The following is an 11,836-nucleotide window of genomic DNA, read 5'->3' as shown; positions in this document are numbered from 1 at the left end:
TCATCTTTTTTTTTACTTCTACTATGTATAAATAATTTTAGTTAGTGGTTTACCTCTGTTAATTGCTAATTTAATTAGCGGTATTTTTTTAATAATTAATTAAAATAATAGGTTGATTTATTCCGATGAGATGGACTATAGATTAGCAATTATATATTTAATAATTTAGAAGAAAAAATAAAGACATAGCTAGAGAAATTAGACATCTTCAAGCATTTTACGGATATCGTTCATGATTCCCGTTTAAAAAAGTATTCAAATCACTCTAGGACAGTAGGAAAAAACACGTTAACTAAAAAAAATATGTGACAGTTATTCGAGTGAATACTGTAAGCTGTAACACAATAAAATTGAAGTACTTGTATAATGTTGAACAATAATAAATTTGCCTGCCAAAGTAAGCAGTAAATTGTATATTAATCTATTTTCTACAGTTAGTGATCTCAAATAAATTAGCTGAAGATTAAAAGATGAGCAAGTTTTTTTCCTATAACATATAGAAAATACACTTACAATGACCTACATTTTACCACTTTCTAGTTATTAAAACTACACATAAGACTAGTTTTTGATTTGAATACTTATGTTTTTCCCATCCCAATAATTTATGCCAAATAATCTCTAATTGTTCAATAATCCCATAAACAATCATGGTCGAATGGACCAATTTGATTATTATTAACAATATCATGATTTGAAATACCAGATGAAGACATATCAATGCCAGGTAATTCTTCTTTAGTAGGGTTGGATTCTTTGCCTTCGAGTAGCAGCTTCATCATGGGTTGATCTTGGTTAAACAATGAATCAACGAATTGAAAGTCGGGCATTTCTGGCTCTGATAACATGTTAGTAAGCGAGGTTCTGGAGTAGGTTCGAAATAGAGGGGAGCAAGGGATGTTGTTAAACATGTTAGTAGTAGTTTCCTCTTGCTTTGTTAGTTTGAATTGTTGATTCTCAACCATAGATGGGTGGGAGAAGCAGGTCACGTGAGATGGGTTGGCATCCACGGCCTTTGTCTCACCATTGTTGTAAGGTGATGAATCCATCAATGGTGGCAGGAAATTTGGCTGTAACTCCTCTAGACTCACCACCTCCATGTAATCCGGCTTCTTTGCACCCGAATTCTTCTTGAATACACGGGAGATCACCCAGTCATTCTGAGATTCAAACAAAATGTCGAAAAAAAAAGTTTAGTTTTACTCAATCAACATGTAAAGGTTGAAAAATATCGAATGTAAAAAGTTTACGAACTTGTTACTTCATTTTAGTACCCGTATCAAATACTCCAAAATAGACTTGAATTTTTTTTTTTTTTTTATTTCAAATCATGAAAAACAGGGGAAATTAGAGGAATGCTTTTTTGTTTCTTGATTACCTTAGCATTTTTAGGGAGATTGTACTTGGACAATTTTCCTTCTAATCGATATTCATGCATGACCCAATTGGTTTTTTCACCCTTAGGAGCTCTTCCTGTGTAGAAAACCAGGGTTTTCTTCATACCAACAAGAACTTTCGCCTTAAAAATCTCCTTATCTTTTCCGGTGGCTTTCCAGTAACCGGCCTCGGTTGCTCGGTTTGTTCTTAGTCCAGTTGGGTATTTTCGATCACGAACAACAAAGAAGTACCATTCTTTCTCCCCCATTTTTGCTTGACCTGATTGATCAATACAAAACCCATTTGAATTAATACAACATCTTTGTTAACACCAAAACAAGCATTTATATCATAAATGGTACCAAAAAAATAAAGAAATCTTAAGAGATTGTTCTTGTATACTCACTTGGTAAATCCCATGGTTCAATCTTGTTCAAATCTGCTTCTCCGATCGCGATTGTGCTGAAGTTGCTGTCAAGGACTTTCTCTGATAAGTAATGGGTGATCAGCTCTTCGTCGGTAGGGTGAAAGCGAAAGCCGGGTGGTAGTTCCATGTTTTCATCTTCTATAGTAATCGTTGAATAATTATCCATCTCCATTTCGCTAAACAATGCTACAAAAACCCTTTAAAACCAATAAGAAAACCCACAAAAATGTTTTAGTTATGTGTTTTCAATTAAAAAATGGCATGAAATAAGTTTAAATAATGGAAAAATTTGTATAAACAAGAAACTATAGCAAAGTAAATTCAGGGGAAAACAGAGGAAATAATAAGAAAAGAGTTTAAGAAATTAAGGAGTAGAATAAAACCTTTGATAATTTTTATTTTTTATTTTTTGGTGATTTAGGAAATGGCAAAGGTATTAAGAAAAGAGGTATGGTAGCACAACAAAACACCCTTAAATACAGGTTTTTTGAGACGAAGAAAGAAACGTGAATTGTAACGCAACTCTCTCTTGGGTAGATTGTTTCAACCTTCTATCTCTATCCTCTACTTCAACTTTTCTTTCTTAATTTGACTAGAATCATTTCATCTCTTTTTATGGAGATTAGTAATTAATTTTGTTAGTATGATAATGAAGGTTAATAATCTGGTAGACGCGTATACAGAAAAAGGTCCGGGAAATCCTCATCGTCTGTATCTTAAATGACTTTGATAAGTAATTGTAGAGGATACTTTGTATATTTACTTAGCGTAAAATGTACGTCTGAACTTAAGATGACACATCCGCGCATTTACCGCAAAAGTAATCGCTTTATTACTTATAATAATGTAATAAAGTGAACTTTATCCAAGTTGGTGTAATAAATGAGTATCTTGTGAGCTATATTTACCTCTTGCTAAAATAAATAAATTTAAACTATTAAATAAAAGAAGAAAGAATTGTAATTAGTTGTTGTTGTTTAACCAAAGCCCATCTACTGTGTCAAATTTCAAACAAAATAGAGTAAAAATAAAAGTATATTCTTCTATTTTATGATATATATGATGTTTGATAAGGACATTATACTCTAAGGAAAGCACTAGGAAAACGACTACTACCTTAACAATAAGACTTGAAGAGTCCATTTCCCACGTTTAACATACAAATTTCAACCTCATTAGCCTTTTGCTAACTGCTATTTAGCTCTATGTGAGACTGTCAAATGCATATCTTAGTCAAGTCTTCACATTTTAGACCTTTTTACAAGGGAATTAATTGTAAAATGTGTGAGATACATGTTGTAATAATATCTAATTGTATAAATTAATCAAATCAAAAAGTGTACAAGGTGTGGGGTAAATATTCTGGATGTCAACTAATTTAGTTGGTTAAAGTGTTATTAATTAAAAGGTGGTATTTAAAATCAGAAATTAAATTCCATCTACGTCATTGCTCTTACGTCGTTATTTACACTCAAAGAAGGCTTATATTCACTTGATTGTAATTTGTTTTCTCCTTAATAGCTCAAGATCAACGTGTCATTCATAGTGTGATCTAATTATAGAATGACAAATGGGTTCATTCGTTCCCCCAAACAATGTATTGTTTTTATTTTTTTTTGCTTTCGTTATTAAAAGATACCTTCAAAAATCAATGAAAATGGGATCGCAACATAATGGAAAAAAACATAAATAATTTTATTTTGTATGATCTTTACAGCATTAGAATTTGGATACATTTTTCCCTTACCTAAATCTTACATGTTCTTACCCAAAAAAAAAAAAAAAAAAAAAAAAAAAAAAAAAAAAAAAAAGTTATACTTCGTATGTAACATCTTTTATATTTTACATTTTATTTATGCAAAATGTGGCAAATAGGTTGTATAGTTGAGAATGTAACATGTTAGTAAATCCATTTTAAGTTTTTAGTTTTTTTTTTATTGTATTTGGTACAAATTATATTATCACGAGGCTAAAGCAGTTGGCTAATTTTTTGACTTTCAGGTGTGAGATCAGGGGTCGAATCTCACCAAACTAAGATGGGCCTTCTCCTTACCATTTAAAAAAAAATATATAACCATGGATAGTACTGGATCGGGCTATGCTAGGTCAAATCATTTTACCGATCAAGTTGGATCAACACTAAAATTAAAAATTGAGCGTGGAAAAATTTATAAGATGATTAATTATTAATTTATAGTGTATTGCAATGATAAGTTCTTTTATATTAAAAGAGCAACCTTTCAATTACAATTTTACAATTTACAAAAGACTTCAGGCAATGAAATTTAAATATTTAAATTTTTGTAAATATTTCTAACCCCTATCAATTTTATTTATTCACATAGTCACATTAATTAGATACAAGTTTTCTTCATGCCTTTTTACTGTCGAGTCTGATTCGAATCATTCTATTTAATTCTTATTTTGTCAAGTAGATTCAACTAATGTTATTTCATGACTTTTAATCTAGCTAATGTCATGCAGGGTTTGTATCTATTTAACTCGGCATTAATTTTAATTTCGGGCCATCCTCTTTGGTAAAAATTGGGTCTTAAGTTAGTTACGTAAGTGCACCTTTACCAAGTCAGTTTTTTAATTGTTTTTTACATCCATCAAATTTGAATAATCAGCCATTCCGCATGTTCTCATTTACTATATATATACACCATTTGCCTTTCAAAAATATGAATTTTACATCATATCACTTCATATTATTCTTTAATCCTCAATATAAATAAAACAAATAATATTATACTTTGTAATTTTCATCTATACATGTGGAGAGCTTATCCTTCTTTGGGTAAGTCTAACAATGGTAATTGAGTAATTGAATTCCTAGATATAAAATTAGGAGAAAAAAAATTAAATTTTTCACATGAGCAATATGATTAAAATAATGAAGATTCGCATGTGTGAATACGACCCACCAACGTTATCAGTGGCGGAGCCAGGATTTATAATTCGGGGGGACAAATTTTGGAGGTTAAAGTTTCGGCAAAAATCTCAAGAAAAAAATTGATAACCTAAATTGTTTAATATTTATTTGAAATCACATATGCCAATTATTTCTATATGGAAAAAGAGGGGTAAAAAAGTTTTATTGTATATTAAGAAAATTATCCAACAAAAATGAATAAATTTATATTTGTAAATCCTGTTATGTAATCACATAATTGATAAATACGAATTAATTACCTTATCATAAAGTCAAATAATTATCGTTAAAACAAATTGATGGTAGATATGAAGGGCCAGGGTTTGAGTTACATTCGAAAAAATAAACTCAACTTTTTCAAATCAATCATATTATTAATATGTATTTCGTTAAAACACAGTTACAAACAATTAATTAATAGTAATCTATTTATTAGAAATGTAAAAAAAAATTGAGTTTAAGCACACTTAGTTAAGTGATAATTAAAAACAAGAAGTAGGAAATAAGAAATAACATTAAAAATCCTAAAACAAGAAATAGGAAATAAAAAATCAAATTAAAAAGGTTGTTGAAAATTAGAGTATGTAATAAAAAAAACAAGAAGTAGGGGAAAAAAAAAACAAAAAAGCTGAAAAACAGTAGAGTAGGGAATCGAACCTAGGACCAAAACACAACCTTACTAAGGACTCAACCACCAAACCATATTCAATATTGTGATATCTACTGTAAGTATATGTTATTTATAGCCTTTTACTGTATTTTCTTGATTTTTTTTTTTTAAAAAAAAACTTTTTTTCCGAAAATGGGGGGACAACTGTCCCCCCTTGTTCTAATGTGGCTCCGCCACTGAACGTTATGGTTAAATTCATCCCACTATGCCACTTATAATTGGTAGCCTAAAAATAATGTGTGACTCCCAAAAAATTCATACTCTTTAATTAAATAAATAAAAATTAGACCAATCCTAATATCTAGCTGACGGTATCAAGCAATATGGGCCATAATACGAACAAGTGATGGAATAAGACAACATAAACTTTGCAAGGACTTCTTGTTGTCTCTCTTCTTTGCATCCATTCATTAGCTACAATCAAGTTTTGTTTGTCAATTACTTTATTATTCTTCTTCTAGCTCATACTCTTTACTAGTTTATTAAGAAGTCGTATTCTCGTATTTAGTATTTTCTCTATTCCAAAATAATTAATAGAATTTAATTAATATTTTACTATTCACATGATAATTTTGATTATACTCTTTACTAATAATTAAAACGTGAATATTATCAGGTAAAATAATTAATTACTATCAATAAATACATATTTTTATTAACAACAATATTTATAATTATCATTAATATATACTGGTCAAACTGTATAAATTGTTCTAAAACAGAGGCAGTACAATATAATTGTGACACTTTTCATTATTTTATATTCAGACATTGTTTTAACCACATATTTCTAATAATTTATTGTAAGTAAATGTTACGAAGTAAAATGTTTTTATACTAGTTTAATTGTATACATACATAACTCTACGTACTACAATAATACTACATTAATTCTTAGTATGTGTGTGTTCTATTTAACTTAATTTGAATTATAATTAGTATATGAATTTTATTTTTAAGAAAGTATATTTAATTTTCTTATCCATCTATGCTAATTTAAACTTATCATAAATTAATTTTTTTTAAATATTTATTTAAAATAGAGAAAATCTAAATTTCTCGCCTAAATAAACAATAATTAACGTTTATCTAATGGCAATACTGTAATAAATTGTGTTGGTATTCGTGCAATGTCAATAAAAAAAATAAAAAAAAAACTAATTCCTTTGCTTTTTGTTCAACTAGCATCAGGAATGTAAAGTAGACGGCGTTACTTGACTTAACTTAACATCGTTACTTTACTTAATAAAACACTACATCTCACATACATAGGATAGAGGAAAGAGAACTACAATTACATATATACCCCTGAACGCATATTTGAATGTACTAAAATACCTACCCTAGATAAATATATGATGCTTATCTAGGTTATAAACATGGGCTTGCTTTTTAAAATTAGTTAAAATAAATTTACAACACGCACCCTTTATATTTCTTTACAACATAGAGAAAATAACTTAAACAACGCTAGACTTTGTAAATTAGCCAGTGTTGTGCAGAAGTTACAAATCCTCACTATTTTCTAACCTAGGTTGGGAAAAAAATTATAAAATAATTGATTGTTTTAGAAACTTCTACATACCAATTATATGTGTAATTATTTGAAATATGAGAATTATTAATTGAAACTTAAAATGCACAATTTGGACATCAATTCGAAAAGTGCAATCCCATATTAAACATAATATCTTAATCTAAAAAGAAGAAAATATCTTAATGAAGATATAACAAAATATCCTCAATTACCCATTTTAATAAAATCAAGAAAATCTGACAAAAACAAGTTCTTCAATTTTCATTTACTAACCTTCCCAAAAAAGAAATATTGAAAACGACTCTCTTTTTCATGTATGCATATAAGTATAATCATTTTTTATTTTTATTTTTATTTTTTTTGAACAAAAGTATAATCTTACCTTTAGTTGGATTTTGATAGTTTACAGATTAATCACTTTCCTAAGCATCACCCAAGTGTATATATTATCTTTCTTCTTTTTTATATATGTAACCTACTAACCTCCATTTCAAAAGAATTGCAACTGTTTGACTTTTACATTATCTATAATTTAACATAATGTACTTGCTTTAACCAGTATGGAGTATATTTTTCAACCAATACATACATACAAAACAAATTTTGTCATGTAAGATGTTTTTGGATTAATCTTTATAATATTTTCATTATATCAACTTACTTTATATACTTCTTACTAATATATAATTGCAAATATTAATAATCAATGTCGTTATGTATTGACACATATGTCAGTCTTGCGATTAATCGGAAACAATTAAAGGAAACACATATTATTATTCCCTCTTACTCTGATCTAAAAGTTCATCCCGTACATGTGTTGATTTTTTTTGGGCAATCACCATTCAAACATGACTTTTAGAGATGAATGGATTAATAAACTATAGCGACACCCTAGGAGTATTGGGGTTTAAATTTAAACAACGCTAATCATGGAAAATAAATATTTACATATTATTCTGACTAATAACAAGTTTAATCCCAAAGAAAAACAATATTATTCTGACTAATAACAAGTTTAATCCCAAAAAAAAAAACAAGAAAAACTAGTACATGAACAATATGTATCGTGGTAGGCTCGGGTCCAAAACTATTTATTGTCAACACAAAGAACGCTTAAATATCTAAATCACATTAATTTGCAAATTGGAATACAAAGTACTCCCTCCGTTCCTGAAAGTTCGACTGTATGTGGTTTTCAATGAATATCTTTGACCATGAATATCTTCGGCTATTTGTAAGTGAAAATTATAAAAAGTACGAGTTTATATTTAAAAAATTTATAATAAGGGGAATTTAATAACATCTCATATGCTAATTTATTTATATTGTATAAGTCATAAAATATGGTGAAAGTTATTAATTATATTTTGACTTCATGAATAGTAAGCGAGTCGAAGTTTAAAAAACGGAGGTAGTATTATTATTTTCTATAACAGCCAAAAAATTTCGTCCTCAAATTTCACATATATTGATGTACATACGAAGCCTAAACAAATAAGGTAATTTTATCTCCCATGCAATGATTTCATGTAACTAACTTTTCTTAGCAATGTTCACGTACATTAATTAATGTATTAAGATACACCTAGTAGATTTTAATAGATGTTAATCTTTTGCTTATCGTCAATAAACGATTACTTTGTCATTGCTTATTAGGATATACAAGTATCAAAGTACTTTTACTACATACAAAGAACTAAAAGAAGAAAGTGGTACAAAGAACGGTACCAGTTAGCTAGATACATTAATCAATTAATTTGGCTTCAAGTTCATCTCAATTTAAAGCTTGAAATTGAATGATAGTAAGATCTAATTGAGAGAACTTATTATCTAGTAAGAAATTTGCAATTGATGATTAGAGATTTTCCTTGAAAAATCTTTAAAATGCATGCATATAGAAACTTTAGAATTACGTCAAAACTAATCATCACTCAGCTCGATCTCTAAATAACATATATACTTTGATTTGTTTATAATAATTACAAGAGTTTAGAGTTATAAGACAATAATAGTGATTTCAAAATTGCAAAAATTCTAATAATCAAATTACCATAAGTCCTTAACACAAGACATCAAGGAAAACACATTAAATATTCATTGTTGATTACACAAATCTAATACTTTATAGCATAAGTCCATAGCTTGTTTTCACTTTAGTTCCTCAACTTTAATCCCCTCAAAACGTATTGCAACCAGGACTTTTAACATAGTAGACTACCATTTGAAGCATTATTTCCTAATTGAAACCGTTAAGATTTTCAATCTAATAGAAAAGGTTCATCTAAAGTGCCTTTACAACATTCATACACATGAAATGAACAAAATTCAATGAACTAAGTGTACAAGCAGTCGTGCTATACGTAATTTATGTATAATAAATTTCAGTTAGAAAAAAATTCGTCACCCAAATTGCCCACTACACTATTTTGCTTGGTAAGCTTATCATTGTGTTGTGCCCATCCTTTTCTTGCAAATAAAAGTTATCTGTCTACATATGGAAAAATTTGTTGATATACAAAGACTAACTTTAGATTAAAGTACGGAAAAATCATCACATTTTATTCACAACTGGCTTTACAATTGTCATTCTAATCAAAGCCAGTTGTAACGAAAAAGATACAAAATTCTCAATGAAGCAATCTCGTGAAAACCTAATGTTGAATTGACTACCTTATATTTTGATGATTGACTTACGTAAAACAAACTCCGACTAATGATGTTTAAAAGAGTCTTGGTTAAGCAGAAGATTCAGGTTTGAAGTAATATGTTCCGGAGTAGGAACAACAAACTTTGGAAGACTTGATGATGAATGCAAGCTTTCAAGATGTCCTCATATCTCTATATACTTAGTTACTCAGTGTATGAACTTAAGAAACAAAAGTGTTGGAAGGAACTAAGAAGAAACATGAAGTTCCTGAAGGAACTTGACGATTGACGGATGACTCAGAAAAGTTTTTAACAGTTTTCAAAATCCTTAATTTAAGGAAGAGATAAAATCAGTTTGAAAATATTGGGATAAAATCAGTTGAAAAGATTTATTTTATAAATAAATAAAATCTAAATAATTCTTTAATTTAAAAGATAAATTTATTTTAAATTAATTAATTGTTTAAATATCTTTTTAATAAACAAATATTTATCTTTTTAATAAATGTTCTTTTAAACTAATTTTTGACTTGGTAAAATTCTGTTTGCTTAAAAACAGGATGCACGTTGGATTTGGGAGTCAAGTTAGTGAAATCATGGTTCTCAACTTCCTCCACTTACATCCCAACTTCCCAGTATAGGTGAACGTGGGATTGAGGGGGAAGTAGGAACATGATGGAAGCTTGGATAATCTCCCTATAAAAACAGATCAACGTTAAGTTTTGAAAGTGTGGAAAAACAATCTTAAGTATTCTGAGCATAGAGTTTCAAAGTGTTTAAAAGAGAAGTTCCTTCCATCCTTAGTCTCTTAAGTTCTTTAGAAAATACTTGTAATCATTGTGTAATTGGGTTTGGGTTGTGAGAGTTGTAAAGTGTGAGATTTGAGAGAGTTGTTTACACTGTACAAGTGATTCGGAGTAGAATCACAAAGTGTGAGAAACTGTGATTGAGGGATCACAGTTGGGTAACTTGAGTTCCTCACGGAACTTGAGTCTAGGCAACGTATTAGTGATTGTAAATCATTTTTACATAGTGAATTTATTCATTGCCTATCTCAGTGTCTTTTCTCTTAGTAGTAGATTTAATTCCGCAAAATTTACCATAGTCTACATACACTACAATTCACCCCCCCCCCCCTCTTGTAGTATACATTGTTCTATCAATTGGTATCAGAGCAAGGAACTCGGAAAAGCAGGAAGCCCTGTCGAGTCAAGTTCCTGGAGGAACAATGTCAAAGGACGAGAGACTAGCTGAAGGTTACTCTACACAAAGACCACCACTCTTCAATGGGAAGTACTATGCCTATTGGAAGACAAGGATGGAGATGTTCATACAGTCCGAGAATTATCAAGTCTGGCGAGCTATCGAAGTAGGAGATTACGAGGTAACCAAGACCAATGCAGAAAATGAGGTAATTCCTAAACCTATCTCTGAATATGATAGAAATGACTTTGAGAAGAAAGAGATTAATGCTACTGCTAAAAAACTCCTAGTTTGGGGTTTAGGGCCAGATGAACACACTTGTGTTATGGGATGTAAAACAGCAAAAGAAATATGGGATTTACTAGAAATAACCCACGAAGGAACTCATGAAGTCAAACGTTCTAAAATTGATATACTGCTTTCTAAATATGAACGTTTTGAAATGGGTTCAAAAGAAACTATTCAAGAAATGTTTACTCGTTTTAAAAATATTACTAATGAATTAGTTTCTCTTGGTAGAGTTGTTCCTATGGATGAACAGGTACGCAAAATTCTAAGAAGCCTTCCTGAAGATGAACGGTGGAGAGCCAAAGTGGCTGCTTTGCAGGAATCAAAGGACTTTACAACCTTTAACCTTGAACAACTTGCAGGTTCCTTGATAACTCATGAGCTTCACCTATCAAACAAAAGTCAAGAAAGCTCAAAAAAGCCGAGGAATCGCTTTAAAAGTTGCCCAACCAAGTGATGAGGATTCCGAATCTGGAGAGGAAGAAGCTGCCATGCTAGTCAGGAAGTTAAAAAAGTTGTACCGCAACAAAAGGTTTGGTGACCAAAAGAAAAGGAACTTCAAGAAGAACCAATACTCCAAGGAAACAGGAGGTTGCCACAAATGTGGGAACACAGATCACTTCATCAAGGAATGCCCTCTCTGGGAATCAGAAAAAGGAAAAGGCAAAATGAAGGAACACGGAAAATCTAATACTCCTAACTTTTCAAAATCTGATTACAGGAAAGCCATGATAGCTGCGTGGGGAGACA

At 29.9% G+C, this 11,836-nt stretch overlaps 1 protein-coding gene across 2 annotated transcripts; it reads right to left on the bottom strand.

Annotated features, from left to right (window-relative positions):
* Nucleotides 1-443: 443 nt before the first annotated feature.
* On the bottom strand, nt 444-2,403 carry LOC110735031 (NAC domain-containing protein 92-like). 2 transcript variants are annotated; one of them, XM_021915151.1, is made up of 4 exons: nt 2,188-2,402; nt 1,784-2,001; nt 1,379-1,656; nt 444-1,160 (listed from the first exon to the last, which is right to left on the bottom strand). In XM_021915151.1, exons 2-4 carry the CDS (start codon nt 1,974-1,976, stop codon nt 630-632), a joined length of 1,002 nt encoding a protein of 333 aa, XP_021770843.1. In that variant the 5' UTR covers nt 1,977-2,001; nt 2,188-2,402; the 3' UTR covers nt 444-629. The 2 variants fall into 2 exon arrangements, with proteins under 2 accessions (XP_021770843.1, XP_021770844.1); XM_021915152.1 differs by having other exon boundaries at nt 1,784-2,403.
* Nucleotides 2,404-11,836: the final 9,433 nt, after the last annotated feature.

The sequence above is a fragment of the Chenopodium quinoa genome, unplaced genomic scaffold (genome assembly GCF_001683475.1).
Source record: "Chenopodium quinoa cultivar QQ74 unplaced genomic scaffold, ASM168347v1, whole genome shotgun sequence".
Lineage (NCBI taxonomy): Eukaryota > Viridiplantae > Streptophyta > Magnoliopsida > Caryophyllales > Amaranthaceae > Chenopodium > Chenopodium quinoa.
This window is presented reverse-complemented; position numbering and strand designations above follow the sequence as displayed.